Genomic DNA, 21,780 nt, shown 5'->3' with positions numbered 1-21,780 from the left:
TGACACGGTGCCTAGATATGAGAATAGCAGTCTCAGTACTAATGCAACTGATCTTGTTGTAGGCGGGGAAATATTAGCAGCATCTGTCAGCATTATCCCAGATCAAATGGTAGGAAAAGGAAAGTGACGCTAATTATTTCATTCCTGGGAGGCGTGCTGTAACGCTGTCTGCAGGGGGACAGATGGTGAGTCCTGCTGGCATCTACAGCAGCTGCTCCCTCAATCACACAGACCACTGGCTCACAAGAGTTGCCACATTTGCTTTTCTATTAGGATTTATTTGACGACACCGTCAAATTGTGTCATCTATTTGATCAAGCCAACCAACAAGGTTGAAACACACAGACACGTTAAGCGTCGTTAATAGTCGCGTGTCACATTTCGTGTTGGTTAAAGATATAGAACGACAATTTACCGCAGTTAGTAATACAATGCACCGACCCCTATATCATTTTAGCTTTGAGTCGTTGCGCGCTACAGTATTTAAAACTGATTTGAGAGGGTATAAATGCAAAACGCATATTTTGACATGAAATGACTCTATTCTTCAGACGGATGCTGACGTTTGGAGCTAAGAACTGAGTCTTGAAATCCGTTTTATCCTGTGAGAGGAATAAATGCCAGCTGAAATACCTGTGTGTGTATTTCACAGCATGCCAAGGTAATAAATCACATATTGAAACATGGCTGTAATACACAGTATGTGTCAGCAGTTTTTTTTATCCATAATGACAACATTTCCATGGGGAACTGCATTCACGCAGCAGTAGACCAAGGCCTGGAATTTCCCATAATCAAGAGTTTGTCACTGTGATGTGTAAAAAAAATCAGTGTTAGCATTTTTCAGGGTTTGCTTATGATGTGAAGGGCACAACAGAAAAAAAAGAAAAAAGATAGCTACTTCACAGCAGCATATCTTTCGCAGAAAGTGCTGAATTCGGGCAATGGACAAACAAGCACACCTCAATTGAAGGACATGCACAGTATTGTAATACATTCCAGATCCAAACACTGAACCTCCCGAGTCTGCGAAATTGGCCACAGTTTGCACAACAGCCCAAAACATTGTGCTGAGACAAATAAAACAGCCGGAGAGCTAGCTGTGGGCTGATGAAGCTATAACGCATTCATCATCATTCCAGCACGGGTGCGTCTCTCTGAGACGAAATCCTGTTCCGAATGCTCCGACGTACACACGGGGATTCATTTATAAGCGTGCAGAAACCTTAAATGCGTGTTCAAATTTACAGCTGTGATTTTCACATATGCGAACGTGCACTCCTCTGCAGCTCAGTCTGTCTAGTCCTGTGTGTGGAAATGTGACTGAACTCTCTTGAGAGCTCATTTAAAAGAGAGAGCGAAAGAGAGAGTGAGAGAGCTGTCTGACTGAGAGCAAAAATTGCACAAGAGGTAACTGGGAAACACTAGAGCAGGACTCAGCTAGAGGCTCTTCCAGGGAAAGCCGGGAGATTCCTGGGGCATCTGGCTCAGAGATGACATAAACTAGAATCACCACTTTGTAGCTGGACGCCTCCAAAAACCAGTCCGGTTGCAGTTTGCAATCACGTCTGTCTAGAGTCTAGACCGATATGTGATTTGTTGTGAAGGAGGAATTCATTGGGCGGGTCTTTAAAAAAAAAATTTAAAAAAAAATCACATTTTTAACAGCACATTTTTCATTTTTTAGGGTGGTGCAAAAACCACAATCCAGTCCCTCCCAGTTCATCCTGAGTACAAGAAAACGTTTGTGTCAGATGTAATGAAAATAATCCAGGTGCACATGAAACCTCAACAACCACAAGAATGGAACACATAAGAAGCTACAGCAACCTTGACCTTTGACCACAAAAATGCATTGCTTTGATATTACATTGATCACTGAAGTCGAACCAGTTCATCCTTAAGTGCGAGTAATCTTTGGTGGCAAAATGAACTGATGGACTGCACGACGATGATAATCATGATTATCATCATGATGATCAACACTGATTTTAATGACCAAAAAAGGAGCACCGCTTTCACTTTTGCTACATTCCTTTTAAATTTGTGCCAACTTGTGTTTGTACCTGTGCCAAACATTTGAATTTTCTTATAAATCTGTCTTTTAACTCAACCAGCTCAACCAGGCTAGTGTAGGAAGCTTCAAGCAGCACAGTGCAGGGAACAGCTGCGATCAGCACATGCAGGCACCTGGTCGGTCCTAATTTAAGGAGTGCTTAATTTGCTTTTGCTTTGTGTTTTAATTGGCAGAGCATGTATTTTAAAATGGAGCTCATTTCATTGCAGGAAGCCAAAATTGTGACTATGATTAAAATTAAGTTCACTGTGCAGCCATACTGTCCTGTGTGTGACCTTTAGACATGTTTACTGTTTATTTACTAAAGTTAATAGAACCTAAAGTCCACTAACACTTCCAAGGTTTGCTGCTTCATTAGGCATCTATGTAGACACGCTCTTCCATCACTAATCGATAACATCTTTAAAGGAGAGTTCAGTGAACCTTGCACTACAGTATAAAATGACTAATCCCAGTCATTGATTGAATTAAAGGCTGTTTGGACATCAGTAGCTCATGGGTCCTTTGTGTAAGGTACCTAGAGATCCATCTATAAGGAATACTTAGTGAAAATAATGTTATCTGTTCCTCACCTTTAATATCCTTTCCAAAGCCCATGGAGGAGGAAACATTTTGGCTTTTGCTATTGGACTTTTCCTTCATCACGTCATCATCACTGGACACGTCACCCGGTGAGCCAATCTTCTTCTTCTTCCTCTTCTTTTTGTGGCGTGGCGGCAGCTTTTTAGGGAAGGCAAACATGGGGAAGATGACCAGAAGCATAGCTATGGCACACAAGAGAAAACCACTCCACCTGAAAGGAAAAGAAAAATGAAAGTTTTATAAAGATATCTGAGAAAATACATGATCATATCACAGGACAGCTGGCACGAGGAAACGAGCTTCATATTTACCAGTTTCCAACAAACCGAGGATCATTCTGGTCTATGTTGACAACAGTCTTGGGGTCAACATAAAAACCGATAAGGACGCCTCCAAGCAGGTAGCCAGCTGCGGGTCCAAGGGCTCCCATCACATACATGATGGCTAGAAGAGGCACAGACAGAACAGTCAGAAGTCTGCAAAACAAACACTTTGCAGCTTTCATTAAACATTATCAGGTATTTGCAAGTTTTGATGAGTGTGAAGCCTGCAGCCAGCAAAGCCTACAAATTTCCACATTAATGCTTAATGACCGACTGTTCCCAGCAACTGACTGCATCAGACCTGGAGGAGCTGTTCGTTACATCACATTCATTATATCTTAAACACCTGCACTGAGATCAGTGGAAACTGCGCACCTACACCTCAGGTAATTTCTCACAGCTCATAAAGCATCTGAGGAAAAACAAAACAAAAACAAAAACAAAGGTCTCACGATGACCTGTAGCTCTGACACACCAGCAGACCTTGTGTGGTTGAAACATTAACTCACCGAGGTCTAAGACCATCAGTTAGAGAGCCAATCATGCACCATCTCTTTGTTTCAGGAAGAGGAAAACTCATTAAAGTTAGTTGGACAAGTGGAAAAACCTCCTGTGGACATCCAGCAGACATTTACCAGTCAGAATGAGGGGGCAAAACTTTCTATAATTACACCTGGAACACTGCTGCTAGCACTTAATAATTACTGTGTGTGTGTGTGTGTGTGTGCGCGTGTGTGTGGTTGAAAATGTTGCCGTGAATGACAAAATTCATACCCACATGTAGACTTTGCAGTTAGAGATCAAAATAGCTACAACCCATATGCTTCTGTTGCTCGTCTCCCACACACACACACACACACACACACACACACACACACACACACACACACACACACACACACACACACGCTCAGATTTGTTGATTTGCGTCTCTGAACTGTGTGTTCACACATGCTGGTGTTTGCTGTTTGTGACAGAGCCTGTGTTTAGCAGGAGAGGCAGCAGGTGCGCCGTGTGTCCACACCAGCACCCAAAATATCAAATCTATCTCTGAGACCAAATGAACGCGTCTTCTCAGCCAGATTACATAACACGCACGCACACACACACATTATCCACCATGTAAGCTCGCCTTTGTCAGAATGGAAACTCAAACACCATTTCATCCCAGTCTGTTTAACCAAATGTTTCAGCTGCCGTGCCAACATATTTTCATCCAAGCACTTTGGGTGTTGTTGGACATCGTTCCCTCTGTGGATTTTGGCCAGTAAAGTAGCAAAAAAAAAAAAAAAAAGCGTATTTCTAAAGCCCAAATCCTCATCAAAACTTAATTAAATCAAGGCTCCCTTAAATAAAAGCACTGAGTAAAAGAAGAGAGGAAAACATTGCTCAACAGCCTCCTCTTGCCAACCTAAAGCAGACATTCACTAACAGTAACACACTTTTGTAAGCGCAAGATGTAAGACAGCAATTCTCTGCGCTCAAAGTTTCTATATAAAAATATATTTTTTAAAAATGTAATGAAAACAAACAACCTATACACATCTAAAAAAACACATATATTAAAATGTATAACCAAGTTGTGGGTGAGCCTGGAGATCTGTTAAGTTTTATTCCAATAAAATCTACATGAACTGAAGAATTTCCTCTCCAGACACCTAAAGCTTCTCCTGCCTTTTTCTCCCTTTATCACGTTTGATCTTTTTAACTCATTTCACTTTGCCGTTTCTCATATCCTGCTGCCCGGAGAGTCGATTCATTGCCGCAGTCAAAGCATTTACACAGTGCAACAGGATATTAGCACCTGGAGACAATAAACAGTTCATTACAGTTGGCAGGGACAATAAGAGGTCTTATTGTGCCTTGGCTTTTGTGAAATTAAAAATGTCTCACAAAAACCACACATGAATTCTGGGAAATGTAGTGGAGTTTAAAGACAAGGGTGAATGTGTAGGTAAACGCCATTTTATAGATTGCTGCAGATTCAAATGATCTGCCCCCGTCATGATCCTCCCTCATAGTCGCACTGATTCATCTGCTGATCCATATTACAGGCTGATCTTCTTCTTCACTAAATATCAGTATCTGTCTTAAAAACTTCCTATCAGACAGACTCTAAATGTCACTATCAAGTACTGTAAGCTTGACAAACTTGAAGCAAACAAAGATTGGGTTGCAAAGCATTAATTAACCCATTTTCCAAATTTCAAATATCCAAGAAAAGAAAATCCACAAATCATCTTTTTATTCACTGCCCATTAGATTAGTCAATAAACTATATCTGTTACATGGAAATACAGACAACTGTAATCTGTAGGTAGCTTCCATTAGCAATCTTTCTCGGTATAAGGGTATAGCTAAATAACTAGTTATAGTTCCAGTGTCTCATAGACCTTTCTATTGTCCCAAATATAACACATCACAGTGTAGACACCTTCTGGCTTGAGTCACAAATACACCAGGTGCATCCAACCAGCATGTTGTCATGCAAAAGTTAAGCACCAAGCATGGTCCTTTGATTGCCCTCCAAACTCAATCCTCGTCATACGTGGGGGTCCGGGTTAGGACGGCCATATTTTATCCCCTTTGGTGGGGGATTGTGTCTGTCCTGCTACTCCATCTATCACGTTAACGCCGTTGTGCCTGACTGAAGGACAAAGGGCGGGTCATAAACTGTACCTTAGTCGTTGCCCTATCCTGCCCACTTGGCATAGAGCCGAGATAGTTTAGATCAGCAGGTTGGGATGAAGGGATTGGAGGGCCACATCCGGCCTGAAGGGCGACCGGGGCACAGGCATCGGATTGAGAAATATGCTGGCACAGCAGCAGCGCTCCATCAAAGACACACACACAACACATGCTGCGGTGGCAGACGTCAGTGGACTGCAGGGGTGCATGCCAATGAGGAACGCATGGCGCCCACAGGCTCATTTCACTGAATTACACAATGGACCTTCACCAGCGGCACCTGAAGGACAACATATTAAGACTTGATGTGGCTTTCTACACGTGTAGAGGCACCGCGTTAGGAGCGCTGCATTGCAGTTACTGGTTTATCACTCTTAGGTTAAACAAAGTCTAAATCATCCACGTGGTTATTCAGTTTGACTTTCATGTAGGCTGAGGTAACGGCTCAGCCTTCATGGTTTCTAGGCCTCAAAAGATATAAACTGAGAATGTAGTCACACCGCATACATGTTAAGATACACAAACAGAATCCATCTGAGCCACATAATCTCAGGAAACACAATCACCCCAGCACCAAAAACAGCTCAACAAGAAGCACACAGTTTCAATTACAACTCAGTGACTTCACCGGCATCCAAGGTCAGCTCTCCCTGCATCTTAAAAACATTAACTCTAATGTGCATTCACCCGCAAGTGTGAAAGGAGGGAGGCAAGGTGCATTAAGGGTAAGAGTGAGGTTAGGGTTTTAAACGGCTTCACTGACACCAATTTAGCAGTTCAGCTCCAGTGTTTGTGATGGATGGACACAGCAGTGTCAGGCAGAGGAGAAGAAAGGAGATTTACTCAACAATAATCCAGAAAGAGAAAGGCAGTAAAGCAAGAAACCGTTTTATTTGTCTACCAACCAGTCAAGCAGGAGTTTACACCCATGTCCGTCCAGACTTGTAGTGCATGCAGAGGCTGCGAAGGAATTTAATAAGAAGGTATTAAGCATATGTATGTCAATGCAAAAAGAAAAACGCAAAATAAAAGAAGATGATTCTGCAGAAAAGTAAACAATGCTTCAAAAATCAGTGTTGCTGTAAAAAAGTTACAAATTCTAAAACGCTGGGGCAAGGTAGGCGCCTAAGATTACTTCTGCCAGTTCAGTATCTGACCAAATGTGATGTATGGTCACAATATGTGAGACAGAGAGTGAGAATAAAGAGCGAACATCAAGAAACAGAAGGAGCGCAAAAGAAAAAAAAAGAAGAAGCTTGGGTGCAGTCTGCGGTGACTGATCCTGCTGTGTAACTGAGTGATAAAGCTTGCTCAGCAGCATCCCTCTTACATCTAACCTTCAGGGACCAGTTTTGCTCTGTTGTCTCCGCTCTGCCTCCTCCACACTGCCGGTTCCTTTGTATTCACGAGCAGCAGTGACTCATTCACAGCTCGTAGGAATGAATGAAGGCCAAAGAGAAAAAGAAGAATGAATTGAAAGAATTGGTGAGATGATTTTCACTGCACTCGGTCTTACTGCGTTTCAGCTTTTACGGCGTCATCTTTGGTAGTCACCAAGGCACCTGAAGCTGCTTGAATAGCTAGATGACAAGAACGGACTTTCATCCATAAAAATGCAATGGCTTCTAGTGACCTTCCACCCCCCTCCCCCACGACCTCTCCTGACCTCGTGTTCTCCTCACCAATGAGACTCAGCCAGAGCAGCAGAGGATGCAGAGCCACAGGACCTGATGAGAAAGCACATTGCGGCTAATGAAGCAGCTCCCTGGTGGTCAAACTAATTAGCGCAGATTAATGATTTGATTTAAGCACATTGACGAAATAAAAAGGACAAGGCTTGCATCGTCAGTGAGGTCAAAAGGTCGCACAGCTCCACACAGCCACATATACAAAACCAAACTCCATGCAGCGACGTTTACGTGCAGCCAAAGTAAAAATCTCATTTGTTTTTCGGGAATTTATTTCTCTCCAGTGACTGTCCTGCAATAAAGGCTGTAGAGGTATGAGCCTCGCTCTGTAATCCTTCTCTTTCCAGCTCTCTGGCTGCAAAGCTTCGTTTCAATGAATTATGTAGCGCTCCACCTGGCCATTAGCCTACACCGCTCAGTCAGCCTCTAAACAAGCCCGGGAATGGATAGCAGGCAGCAGGCAGCAAGCGAACGACCTTGGGTTCGTATTCAGCGCGTTACGTGGGAGCTGCCGATTCTCTAAAAAAGATGCAATCACGTTGTCTCGTGAGCGTTACTTGAGCTTTGCCACGTTGATTTATGTGGCACTATACATCACACGTTAACTATTCACTCTAGCCTAGGATAACAACTGAGCCTCAGAATGAGTTATTCTACTTTATTTAATAACATCTACTTTATGCGATATGGCAGCACAGAATTTTGATTTGCTGCTCTGTGGAGTTCCTAAAGCTCTTTGGAAAGTGTAGTAGCTGTTTTTTGTGGGGTTTTTGATAGATGATCTATGCGGCGTCTGCTGTTCGAAAAAGAGCCACAGAAGGGAAACGCCGCTCTATGTATCCCTGTATTATGGGGATCAGTTCAGTCATGTGACCTCTCCAACCCCGAGAGACAAGAGGAGGAAAAAACACAATGAAATAGGGGAATGGCGGCATTGTCATGACAACTTGCTGACATAGCAGTGTCTTCTTACAAGTCCTAACCTTACAGTTTCACCCAAAGGGCACACATACACGAACAGAGTGAGGCCAGTGGGGCAGACTGCTTTAATATGCATGAGTTATTTATATGATACACACATACACAAAAAGGCATACATCTCTAAGTCCATTTATTATGTGTTGATGATGTTTTTCAGGATGGATGTGGTCCCAATTATAATGAAGTACACATTTGTCGTCACAGACTTGAAGGATGAGTTGCCTCTGCAAGACCGTGCATGTGTTTAGCCCCAAGTGAATAATGGGGGGAAAGTTCTCTATACATACTTGTACAACTGCTTCCAGTCAGATAAGAACATTCAGGGAGGAGAATTAAATGGAAATCAAGAGACATGCATGAACAGATAGAGAAAATGCGATGGAGTACTGGCAGTGGAAATGCATGAGAATAAGGCATGAAAGGAAAAAAAAAAGCTGAAAGCAACATAAGCACAACTGAGCCGACTATTACTAACTGATTACATTTAATACACTTGCACATTCACTGTGTTAGTAATATGAAATGATAAAGGAATGCCTTGTACTGCCAGCTCCTAGTTTCGGCAACCAAAACAGACTGACTACTTATTAAAGTCAAACACTGTCGAGCAGCCGGCAGATACCGTATCTGAGATAACAACATAAATCTGCGTGGGACACCCAAACAAAGCACAGCCTCATTTAATTGCATAGCTATACAGAACATTAAATCTGGACTAGTTTAATGATGCAAATCAGATCTATTAATACACATATCCATCTTTATATTTAAGGAATAGTAGGAATAGTGCTGGCACTCTATAAATGTTCTAGATAAAGTGAATGAAAACATGCTGAACAAGCAAGACTTTTCGATTTTCTTTATGAGATTTACACCTTTTTAAACTGCGTTTTCATTTGAATTTACATTCAGGTGTCGAAAGCGGTGAAGATCTTAATGGATTAAATGGGGAAAACTTTGATCTAGCAGTACAGCAGCACAGCCGGGTACAGACCCAGACCAAAGTCTTTACCGGGAACCCTTCTGAACTGCACAATCAAAGCAGTTCAGAAGGAAATCAACATTCAGGCCACCCGTTAGACTTCTGTACCACTTTACCTCCAGGCATTCCTGTGGAAGCCCCTTAAGCAGAGACATGACAAGTCACAAGGAGCACTAAGAACTTGATCAGCATCTCAAGCCTGCCTGTCTCCTCCATCCTCTTCTACGTTCTGTTTCTGTACAACAAACTATGAATGTTTTTGCCTAATCCAGCTGTGAAAAATGCTGGTAATATGGTATATTATTGATGCCTCCAGTGTAAGACACAATAAAGGCAAGTGCAGGCCCATTCATAAATATTCTGTGCATGCTGCAGTCAAGTGGCACAAGTTGCGTCACTTTGAAACTGTGTTCTCTGTTATTACGTGTTATACCACAGCACTTTGCTGTGTAGGGTGCAGGAAAAATTCTAAATGTAATGAATTTTTCATGAAAGCTGCTCCATGCAGGGGTTCCCCAAGCTCACTTGGCAAAATCAAATATTTAGAAAACGAGAGGGGGGGAAAAAAAGAACGAAAGGGGTTTTCTCTATTTTTAGCTGCTCCTCGGCTGCAGCAGAGAGCCTGAGGTACAGTAGTCAGCCAGTGAGGCAACACTTCAACCAGCCATGTATGCATACACATTTATCTGTTTATTTGAATTAGCATAAAGAAAAACATCCTAAAAGATGGGAATAAAAGATATTAACTGTTTTAATCAGACTGTCAGCAACGTCCAAAAAGAAATAGTGGTTCCAGCATGCCACTGCTCTCCAGTGGGAGCCGATCCACCCACACACAGCTTCACGCTAGCGTGCATTAGTTGCGTCACAGGCCCAGTCTGACACCAAATGACCATTTTCTGCTGATTCCATTGCTGGCCTAAGGCTTCTAGTCCTGCACTGGCAGCAAAAGTCCTCAAATCTGCTGCTGCTGATCTAAAAAAAATAAATAAATAAAAGAATCCACTCAAGGGGATGAAGCGATGAGAGAGCACAGCTGAAAAAGAACGCATGGGTAGGGTAAAAAGAAAGAAAAATCTCAAAATCATCTGGGAACATGACAAACCCAGCAAGCAACGCACATCAGGACTCAGCTCAGCTGCCCGCTCTTCCGTGATGTATTAAAATGTGTGAGTGGGCCTCGAATGCAAATCTGCCCTGTGTAAGATTTTAAGTTTAAGTAACGCATGGGAAAACAAATCTGCTTAAGTAGGATTTCCTCTCTTAGAACCACTTTCCATTTACTGTATTGCTGTTATTTATGGGTGAGAAATGTGTACCGTGTATTTTTTTTGCCACCCTCCCTTCAGTAAAACATGAAAAACAAAAGCAAACCCTGCATTAAGCAGTGTACAATTACATATATGCAGTTAATTATTACTTATAAGTAAGCCATGACGTATTTACTTTAACTGTGACGCTGCAGCAGCTGCAAGGGTGTTTTTGTGAACACTGTTACAACTGAAAATCTTTCTTCTTCACAATCTGCCCTTGTGGCAAGCCAATGAAAGCAACACGGTTCTCTTTAAATGGCTTAGTGATGAAATGTCATTCAGAGGCACACGGGCTCAAGAGAAACGGATTAATTCCACTGCGTCTCCTCCCTTTTTTTATTTCTTTACTTTACTTCACTTACTCTCAGAAGTCTTTCGCGTGCTGCCACGTTTAGCAAATCCTTTTACTTAGCAGCCTAATCCATCATCATCTTTGGATTCTCCTCTTAATCCATCGTTCTTTGTGACTTCTCGTGCATTCACTTTACAAGATTTGAACAGAAAGTAGACAACTTTTTGTTTATCCAAGACTAAATGTTTATGGTTAATAAGTGAAGAGGTTTCTCTAAAAAGGTAAAGAAACATTCAGATCAACACCTTGTAAAAAAATTGCAACAAAAATGTATGTGATTTAGGAGATTAATGGTATAATTAAAGCCTGTGCTGTGACTTTGTGAATCATCACATAGAGAAACTTTTGAGCAGAGCTGTAGCATTTAAGGACATTTGAGGAGACCTTTACAGTACCTTCCTTTCATTTCTTCCCTGCCAACAGGAACATACTGGGGAGGGGTCCCAGATCCAGCCTGAAACACAACAAGCTGTGTGTTTGCCTGTGCATAGATAATGTTCCAACATTTGAGAGGGTGGCAAATAATCTTTCAGCTGATGAGTGGCCATGAATGAGGCATCTGGGGGCTGAGGGTAGAACCACATTACACTCGGTGAAGCTGTGAATTCATTACAGCAGCGAGTTAGGTTTTCAGTGTGCCACAAGCTGGCACCTGCAGCTTTTCAGTTTCTGTAAATGACAGACATGGCACACTAATCTGCTCCATGGCTCTAAAGCTATGCCCAGAATTTATTTGGCATCCTCAATACATCCTCCACTAGGACTATTACTTCTGCTACTCTTTTAAACCACAAAAATGTTCATTCCAACTCAAGAGCTCATTTTTTAAAAAAAAAGAAAAAGTTGTGTTCATACTCAAACTGACGTTTCTAGTTAAAAATTTCCCCTTTATGACTTGGAAATTAATCACACACACTAAGCTAATTCTTAAACAAAAAAAAAAGAAAAAGAAAATCCTGCTGTTTTCATTCCTGTAGGTGTGCTTTGCAATTCACAGCCATGTAAGAACTCCTGAGACAATTTGATTTCTGGGTATCTTGAAGGATGACAGGCGATCTAATGATCTCCTAACAGGGTGAATATAATCAACACAGGAGAGCACGACGAGAGGATGTGAAGATTACATAGCACAGCCATGCTTTATTCAGATTTCATTAATTTGGTGTTACGCAAGTAAGAAAAGGACTGTGCTCTGCAGCAGTGCCTCCTACACACTGTGGCAGGAGAGTATGAAGCCATACTTGACGTTGAGGATGAGACTTTTCTGCCCTGCATTTTTTTTTCTTTTTTTGTAAGTGTAAGCTTGTAGGAAAAACAAGTGTACAAGCCTTCTGCGAATACTTATCCACACTACCAGCCACCCCCCCAAAAGCCCTCAATTCTAACCCACACCCCAACTGCAGGTGCACACTCACATTCATATATGTGTACTCCCCCTCCCCCAGGCAAGCATCCTGCCAGCTCTCAACAGCTGCTCTCTCCAGGGTCACACCTGGAGCCTACCAACTCCTTAAAACTAGGTACACCCCCCCACACATGTAAACAGAAACAAAAGTGTGAAAAATGAACATTTTCGTAGCATAAAGTGTCTGTGCTAAGCAGAGGGATCCTCCGTTGTACCTGTACACCTTCCCAACCCACTAACCTCGCCACAAAGAGCAAACTCAGCTGCTGCCAACATCTGAGGACGACGCTTGTCAAAACACTGCTTCTTCAGTGAACTGTATCACAGTTGCATGTGTAGCCTAATAGTCCGTGTTGCATAATGCACGACCAGATTAATGCTACATTTACAAGCTAAACAGAGCCTGGCAGCATCGCTGCGAGAGACAGGTGAAAGCGTACAGCTAAATTCACCCTTGTCATCTGTGCGGCTGTCAGGCAACGTTTTTGGTCATAATGCCTTATTTTTTTTGGCGCTTCCCGAAAGGCGCGTCATTGTGCACAGTGCGTCCAATGGGGTTAGGTCAGAGAGCGTTTAAAGACATCCATCTCATCCCACAGAGCAGCTCTGGGAAGCTCAACACAGGATTTATGTCCATTTATAAACCATTATAAAAATAAATCACTTCTTGTGAAGAGAAAAAAAAAAAAAAAAAAAAAGATCTGCTGGGCATCTGTATGGACAACAGCAACAGAAATATTTTCATAAACAGAACTTTTTTTGTTCTCCACATGTTCTTGCACTTATGTAAATCCCATTAGCACTTCTCCCTCCAGCCACCCTCCCTCGCTCACTCTCCATCTGAGCAGCACAGGGGTCAAGAAGAACAATAGCCAGTCTACCGCTAAGAGAGCACAACACTGGAATGGAGTGAGATTTTTTTTTCTCCCTCGTCTCTGTAGCAAAGCAACACTCTTAAAACACCCTGAAGCCTGCATCAACATGGAGATTGGACTGCGCAGAGGAGGTAGCATGCACAAGAAGGAGAGGAGGAAATGCAATTTAACTTGATGTGGTTGTACGGTGTCTGGCTGGTGTAACCCTGCGATCCCAAGAGAAAAGCCACTTACGTGGAAACCCAAAGCAGCTCTATCAGACAATGCGTCTTTCCGAGAACATGGCGTGTGCTAGCAGCAGTACTCTCTGTTCTGATGGCCATCGCAGGATATACTGCACCCCTGGTAGCAAACATCTGGCAATTATTGACGCCAATTCATTTCCGGACCGGACAAAACAGGCAACGGAAGGCCATGTTTCTCATCACGGTTATGATTAGCTTAACAGCAGAAAATACACAGAAATTATTTTGAGGGTTTTCATCCAGCAGCGATGAAAAGGAAGTGGCTACTTGCAGTTTTTAAGCAATAAAACACTTTCAGAAGGATCTGACAGCTGAGTGGAGCAAAGCTATCCATATAAAAAGCTAAAGAAGTTGGGGTGAGGGATGATAGGTAACTTGTAACGGTGAAAATGTTTTTAGCAACTAAATATTCCAGAATAAACTATCATTAAATAGCAAGGTTGCAATCCTGTTTAAGTCAGCTTTCAATTTAGCCCCTACAAAGAAGTGGTGACAAAGGAAAAGCTTACTGCCTACTGCAGATTAATAATTAGGTATAAGTTAGATCCAGTCCTAAACAAGTTAAATAGCAAATGCGATACAGATAATCACTCTATTGAGGTGTCTATTAATTATGTTATACCCATAACACGGTCTTGTTTTCTACCACCAGTGTTCCCAAACCTCGACAGTGTTTCTGTGCTCTGAGAGTTTAACTACACCAAAAGGTCTTCTGAGAATTTATTTTTAATTTGATTTCCAAAAAGAAGTCAGGGATCAGTGAGGATGTGGTGGAACAACATGCACCAAAGAGGCTGCAAGAACAAAGCAAGCATTTCTTTCCCGCATAGCTGAAAACAAAAGGACTTCTAGCATTCTTCATATCACAAAAAACTCTGCTGGCATTTCCCCAGGAACCTTCCCACACTGTCAAAACAACCGGCCACCACACTGAAAAACAGCCACTGGTCAATGAGGTTAAGCAATAAATACAACACACTACAATTGCTGCGGTTAAAAACTTCCACCACTGGAGACAAATTATTATGCTCACATGAACCTTTTTTTTTTTTTACATCACTTCTCTTCTTGATGCACACACTGTCATCAGTAGCACAGCCACGCAGAGGTCAGTCGTTCACAGGCGTGTCATAGTAACAGTAGTAGTCCCACAGAAAGGTCGCCTGCTCCTGAGTAACCCTGCATGGCCAGTGTGGCATAATTTAAACCCTCCATGAGGACGGCAATGAAACGAGACCAGTCTTCTTTCTATATGTGTGCCAGCTTCTGACAGATCAATGTGTACCCTAAACTGATCCTGAAACCTGAGCCCGTCAGCCCAGAGGGGCAGAGAGGAGCGGGGAGAAGGCGGGGTCTCTGGGGACTTCACTGTTTGCCTGACTATGTGCACAACCTGCATTTGCTTTGGCTGCTGCTAAGCAGACCAGGACACACAATTTAATGAAACTGACTGAGTGAGCAGAAAAAGGGACGTACCAGGTCCACGAGTGATAATCCTACATCAAAAAAATAAATACATAAACACAGTGAGGTTTAAACTGTAAACTTAACAGTCCATTCCTCTGTTGCCTCTCTAAGCTGCAGTACATGCACGCACTGCAGGAGAAAAGTCTGAGAGCAACTGTTCTTTCTAAATCTGTCAGAAAACACACCCCTTGTGTCCATGTGAGCATGTGTCTGTGTGTCAGCGTGCAGACAGCACTGCTGTTTAGGCCTCTCTTCATAAACTGGGCATCGCCTCCTTCATTTCCTATTCATCCTCCAGAGGCTTGATGCATGGTTTCCATGAGTACCTAATAAAAAATTAATAACTCAAAAACACCAATAATGGAAACTGGGATGGAAGTTTCAGAGAGACCTCTGCACTGCAAACTACAGTACTTAATGCAGAGGCCGTGAGGATGACAGCTAGGAGGAATCAATTAACCTTATCCTGTATGTAAAGCAGGTAGCTAGCTACAAGCGCCAGAGACAGCAACGTCTAGACACTGAAAGGTTATTAAAGAACAACAGAGCATAAACAAAAGGTTTTAATATCAGTGTTTTCTGTTTATTTTATTATAAATTTAGCTCAAGCACGCCATTTGAAAGTTACTGTGGAATGCAGAAGGCAGTAAAATCAAACCCAGCATCTCAAGTTATTCCATGTCAATTACACCTTCTCTGCATCATTAGCATGTAAATCACTGCGGTCATCAGTGGAGAGGGGAAAAAGACCCCATCTAATAAGCACAGGTTAAGCCACAGCCCAAAGGCTGGAGTGGAGGAAATATTCAAAGACAAACACGATTACTGATTAGTTCTATGGATCTCTTTGGAGACATTCATTTAAAAAAACAAACAAACAAAAACAACAATTTTCTCCTGTCTCCTTCCCCTTTAACCACAATTGGTCCTTCCTCCCCTCCCTTCTTGTTATAAGGGAGTTTTTCCTTCCCACTTTCGCCCAGTGCTTGCTCATAGGGATCATCTGATTGTTAAGGGTTTGTAGGGTCTTTACTTTTAACTATAAGGTGCTTTGAGGTAGTTTTACTTATAGAGAACAAGTCACAACAATAGCTGAGTAAACTGAACAGAAATAACAAGAACAAAAGTGTTTCAAATACATCTTTCTTTCATTCATCTATTGCAAATGATTATTCTGCCACACAACAGTACCCACTGCAACGAGCCACCATCACACAAATGAAGTGACTTCCCAGACAAACGTTCACCATAGTAACACCAAGAACGATATGCTGTAAATCTGTCTGAGCGAAAGAAGAGGAAAGACAAGAGGAAAGGTAGTAGCCCCTGTGTCCGTCCAAGTCATGTCTTTAGAAAACAGACGAGAGCGGCAAAACACACCATAAATGCTACACTGATGTCACCATTTGCTCTGAAAGTAGAGCAAAAAAGGTAAAGTTCAGACACCGTCCCTATTATATTACCCCAGAGATGTGGGCTGGAGTTGAGAAATGGAGTGATGGGCTCTGTGTACTCATGCAGACACAAAGACACGCATCAAATATACATCTCTCTTACACATGTGCATGCCTTCTCTCTCTCCAAGGACACCAGAAGTACCCTTCAACGTAAAGCATGTTGTCCTACAAAAGAGCAACTCCTCCCCTCTGAGGCAGAGCAAATTGAGATAGGGTTTACATTAATGGGTTTGAAGGGAGGAGAAAAGGGGAGGCTTCTTCTAGATGTGGGTTAGCCTATATTTTTACAAAATGATTTTCTGGGTGAAAACCTGCAGTCCTGCTGTAAGGTCTCTTCTCCTTCCTCTGTTCAGGTTATGTTTACACTCAAACTCACAAGAAAGCATGATAAGCCATCGCTGTCTAGACTCTGAAAGATAAGAGTTCTCAAAGTAGATACTACTGAAACTGCGTTACCATGGTTCTCTGGGGATCTACAATACAAATAACGTACATTTTTCCCCCGATTATCTGCTCCCTCTGACATGTCAGAACATGTCTGGTTTTCCAAACAATGCTTTACTGGAGTGAACAGATTATCCCTTTGTGAGCTCTCTCAAAATAGCCATCAAGGTCATCAGAGCAAGCGCTGCTTTTGATGGAAATCTGCACAAAGGGACGTCTTGAGCAGGACGACTCAGGGAGCATATTGAGCCCTAATGCATCTGCTGCGGAAATACCTTAGCAGGATGAAGGCGAAGCAAGTTGGTGTCTGAGACCGTTTGGGCCTTGTTTTTGTGGATGGTTCGATAGCTATGCTGCAATGAGTCGCTGTGATGAAGGGATCTGATCAATACTGGGTCTCGAGGGCAACAGTGCAGGCAGCAGAGCAGACCGATGCTCTGTAGGCTGCGCAATGCTGAAATAACTGGGCCAGCATCAGCAGCGTGGCTAATGATGTGAATTCATTTCAGTGGTAAAATAGGCACTAATTTCAAAAGTACTAGTAGTCAGCTGTCACTGAAACAGATGCTCATGCACACCGGTGAACATCTAATCAACGATTTCGATGACAAAAAGTGGACAAATCAAGTAAAACAGTCAGTGGTTCAAGAGTTTTGAACAGTTATACAAAACAACCATATATTCTCTGTATCTCTGAATGCTTGTTTTTATCTTTTATCTGATGGTTTTAGTGTAAAAAATCTAAAATGAAACGACTTTTTTGACCCTATGCGACCCATATCCGATCATGGTATGACAGTGTGAACGGCACAAATCCGATATTTTCAAATCCGATCGGAGTCACTTTCATATGTGGTACTGAATCCGATACATATCTGATGTTTTAGAAAGCGACTGCTGTTTGAACGGTCATGTCGCATTAAATCCGTCTTCTATGTCACTGACACAAGACAGACGCCAATTATCAGCGCCAGAGAAGCGCCTGATAAGACATCGCGAACACTTCCCGGCCATCCCGTGTAGATGTTAGTGAAACAGCTGGGAAGACAACGTTGGAGAAACGTGAACATTTTATTTGTACTGTATAATCTGCAGATTCTGACAGAAATCTGCAACTATCCTTTGAAGCACCGCTCCTCTAAAACAGCAATAAAGATAATTATTAGGCCATATGTAAATAACAAAATAACTTTATAACTTAAAGCAAAATTGGGAAACGTAAAGTCCGAAACAAGTCTTTATATTAAGGGCCATCAGTCAAACAATACTGGTTGGTCTGGGACTAAACAGAGCGCGTTGTGTGTGACGTCTTCTTTTGCGCATGCGGGCCGCTTTGAGGGTTCACACTAGAGCGCGTTTGCTGTCACATTTTATTTGTAGTGCGAACGAGCAGACAAAAAAAAAATAAAAATCGGATTTGATCAAAAAATCAGATTTGAGCATTAAGACCTGCAGTGTGAACGTAGCCTTAGTGGCCGTCTCCAAGACTGAAGGGTGCCCCATGTCGCGGTAACCCAGCTACAGTGCACATATAGGATTACTACAGTCATAAGCTACTCCATGAGCTATTTAAAGTATGCGATACATCTACATAAATCCAATTAATCTGAGCAAACACATTAAGAGACGGGTAAAGCCCCGACACAGATAAATAAAAGGAAACCTGTGAAGAAGTACACATAAGAACAGAGAAAACAGTCTGCTAACACCTCGAACACAACCTTGTCTTTTCTGGCTTCTTCATGCACACACAAAACTTGGAGAAAACACACACACACAGAGCCAGTTGTGGTCTATTAATCATAAGCAACCTAGTTCTGCTTCTTGGTACAGATTCATCTCTTGTGTGCCTCTGGCCCAAGGTTGACTTTGCAGTCTCTGTATTTACCTCAGCGTGGTGCAGAGGTCACATGGCGTAGAGGTTTAAATCAGAAGAACAGAGCATGAGAGTGGGGGATAAAATCTTGAGGTATAAACGCATGCATTGTAAAAATCACATGACCCAACAAATTAAAAAGCAGTCTTTTAAATCTCTCGAATTAGAAATTCATAACCTTTCCGCCTCGGACGTTCCCAACATCCAATCCATTAACAAATGGAATGAAATAGGCTCGGGTAAGCGATGCTAATTGTGTTACAAACCACTGACTGTGTAACCCAGCGTCTCGGCATTCTTCCAGCCACACACCAGAGCTGCTCGGTTTAACTGTGAAGTTGCTCAAGTCGTAGAAAGCGGTCTGTAAGCTTTACAGATTTATTTATATAAATTCAGCCAGTCTGGGCTGAGCAAAACCAACTAAGTGCTTTAGTGTTGAAACATAATTCCTTGACTTTTTGCAAATGTCAGTCATAAGCAAGGAAAACAGAAGTGGATTAGAGGACGGAACAGATTTATCCTCTTCTGAATGCAGTGCCTCCTGTTCTGCTGCTACTTACCCAAATACAGAGATGCATTTTCTTTCTTCACATTGTCGTCCAGGTAGGTGGGTCCCAGGGTGTAGATTGGCGTTGACCCCATGCCCACGAGTATCTGGGCACAGATGAACAGTGCCACATACAGGTTGTGCTCATTGCCCTCCTGGTCGCGAGGGCACGATGCCACGTCCAGCAGTTCACGGCCGCTGTTGTTGCTGCTCTGACAAAGGCCTTCGTGGCCCGCTGAGGAGTTCATCTCTTGGATCTGGTAAGGTGGTGAGATGAAGTGGGGAAGGGAAAACAGCGCTGCGCCTACAGCGATAACAACACCCCCCACAGCCAGCCAGCGTGGCCTCTGACCTCTACCGCCGAAGTACGAGATGAAGACGACCACCAGCAAGCTGCCGATGTCGAAGCAGCTGACCAGCAGGCCGGACTCGGAGCTGCGCAGGCTGTAGCGCTTCTCAATGGTGGTGATGACGCTGCTCAGGTAGCCCGAGACCATCAGGGACTGGATGAAGGTCAAGTAGCACATGCAGAACAAGAAGCAGCGCGAGTCGCTCAGGATGACCTGCACATACCTTCTAGCTGGGATGCGGATAAGGCGGGTGATGGAGAATCCAAATTTTCTGCCACCGGAGCCTGTGGCCCTGTGGCCCTCCACAGGCAGGGAGCTGCTGAGCCCCACCATGCTGGACATAGAGGGGGAGAAGTCTGTTCTGGAGGAGGGGGATTCTTCCTGGCTGGAGTCTGGGGTTTTACGATGAAGCCCACAACTGTCCTCTAGGGTCACACAAGTGTGGGCTGTGCCGACCAGCCGAGGCTCGGCAGCCTTGCCACCCTGTTGACAAGGTTCATTCAGGATTGGTAGACTTTTGGACTTGAAGCAGTTCTCTGGCTCCATGTATTGGTCCTGGAGCTCACAGATCTCCAGAGACTCAGACATATCACTCCCAGTTTCATCATTGTCCAATGAAGCCATGGCGCAGCTGGAGTTTCAGCTTCAGTCGGCCCCTGGCTGCGCTGACAAGTCTGCCAGTCAGTAACTAGTGCCACATGAGGAAAGTGTAGAGCTGCTGCAGGGCTGTGTGCTGGAGAAAGGACTGCCCTGTCAGTGATACTGAGGCAGACTGAACTCCTCTAGTTATGTGCATGTTTTATTCCACATCCCCACTCACAGCAGCACCGCTCTGTCACAAGCAGCCTCCCTCAAAGCAAAACATCAGACTCCTAATATGCTTACAAGACACAAAACAATCCTGATAGCGGTAGCTCGACTGCACACGGAAAAACATCACCTTCTTGAACTAAAAACCTGAAGTCATCAACAGAGTTATCTGTTGACAACACATTTCCTAGAATGTAATCAACAACAAAAAGATGCTGTCACAATGATTTTCTTATCTAGGATCCCATGTTGATTTTGATTTTATGGCTCTTTGTTAGATGGCAAAATTGGTTCAAAGCTTCTGTTGTTTCCTTTGTTCCCTTGCTGTGCAGCATCCTAGAAAAAAACAATACAAAAAAGGGGGGTTAAGAAAAACATAATTAAGTATAGCTACTTCCAAAGTGGATACATTCATACAGGCCTAAATACAAAATACAGCCCTTTCCTCTTATGTCAGTTTTATGTCTACACAGGATTATACCAGTCGCCTTGTAAAGCTTAACTGCTACACAGGACTGGAGAATATTTCATAACAAAAATTTAAAAAAAAATAACCCACACTAGCAAACACTGGTGTCGAGCTGCCGAGGCGGTTAGGCAAAATAAAAACCCAGCTCTCCTTTGTCAAAACGAGAAATATAGCTAGAGAACAAAAGACCATGCTGTCCACAAACGTCTCAGTCATGACTTTGAAAAGAAATAAAACCCCCGATTCAACCGCAAGAGAAATATTACTGTGCTGAAGCTTAAAAGAAATCTGACCTCGAGGCTAAACGACAATTTAATATTTATTCTAACTTTAACGAAGGGCTCAGAGGCTGGAATACTCACACAGGACTGAGGGAGGTAGCCTGTTGTTCTACACGGAGCAGCCACACAGTGAATGAATCTGTGTGTGATGCGGAGGGGCTGCTACCGCTGGGGATGCTTTCAAATACGGTCGGAAATCATATAACGCAGAGTTTAGAGCCTGAAACAGTGCAGGAAAAAACTATTAAATGTTTTTAATTTTTCATAACAAAAACTCGTAAAATGGAAAACGCGCTAGAACTGCATGTTTGATATGACTATAAGCATTTTCTTGTTCGAAGTGTATACTTAATTGAAGATTTACATGTTTTTAAAGGCCATAAGTGAAATTAGTGCTTTGTTTTTGAGCTCTGGGATATTGCAGTTCTCGGCCTGCGTCCTGCGGTTTTCCACCACGAACATTAATCGTAAGGCTGATTATCTTTTTCACAGTTTTCCAACTGTGACGGTAAAAATCCAACGCGGCTACAGCAATTTGAACGCCCCAGATTGTGGGGGTGAATTGTTT

At 42.9% G+C, this 21,780-nt stretch overlaps 1 protein-coding gene across 2 annotated transcripts in view; it reads right to left on the bottom strand.

Moving 5' to 3' along the window:
- slco5a1 (solute carrier organic anion transporter family member 5A1) overlaps positions 1–21,373 on the bottom strand; it is a 36,002-nt gene extending 14,629 nt beyond the window's left edge. The window contains exons 1-4 of one of the 2 annotated variants that reach the window (XM_004546633.3): positions 21,294–21,373; positions 19,316–20,798; positions 2,971–3,103; positions 2,650–2,870 (exon numbers count right to left, since the gene is read on the bottom strand). In XM_004546633.3, the coding sequence (XP_004546690.2) occupies positions 2,650–2,870; positions 2,971–3,103; positions 19,316–20,276 (1,315 nt within the window). In that variant the 5' untranslated portion in view covers positions 20,277–20,798; positions 21,294–21,373. Of the gene's footprint in view, positions 1–2,649; positions 2,871–2,970; positions 3,104–6,575; positions 6,631–19,315; positions 20,799–21,293 lie in introns of those variants that run through there. The other variant, XM_076888130.1, reaches the window with a different exon arrangement.
- Between the last annotated feature and the right edge of the window lie 407 nt (positions 21,374–21,780).

This window comes from Maylandia zebra, linkage group LG9, assembly GCF_041146795.1.
Source record: "Maylandia zebra isolate NMK-2024a linkage group LG9, Mzebra_GT3a, whole genome shotgun sequence".
Lineage (NCBI taxonomy): Eukaryota > Metazoa > Chordata > Actinopteri > Cichliformes > Cichlidae > Maylandia > Maylandia zebra.
The sequence above is the reverse complement of the archived record's forward strand: the minus strand, read 5'-3'. Positions and strand labels throughout refer to the sequence as shown.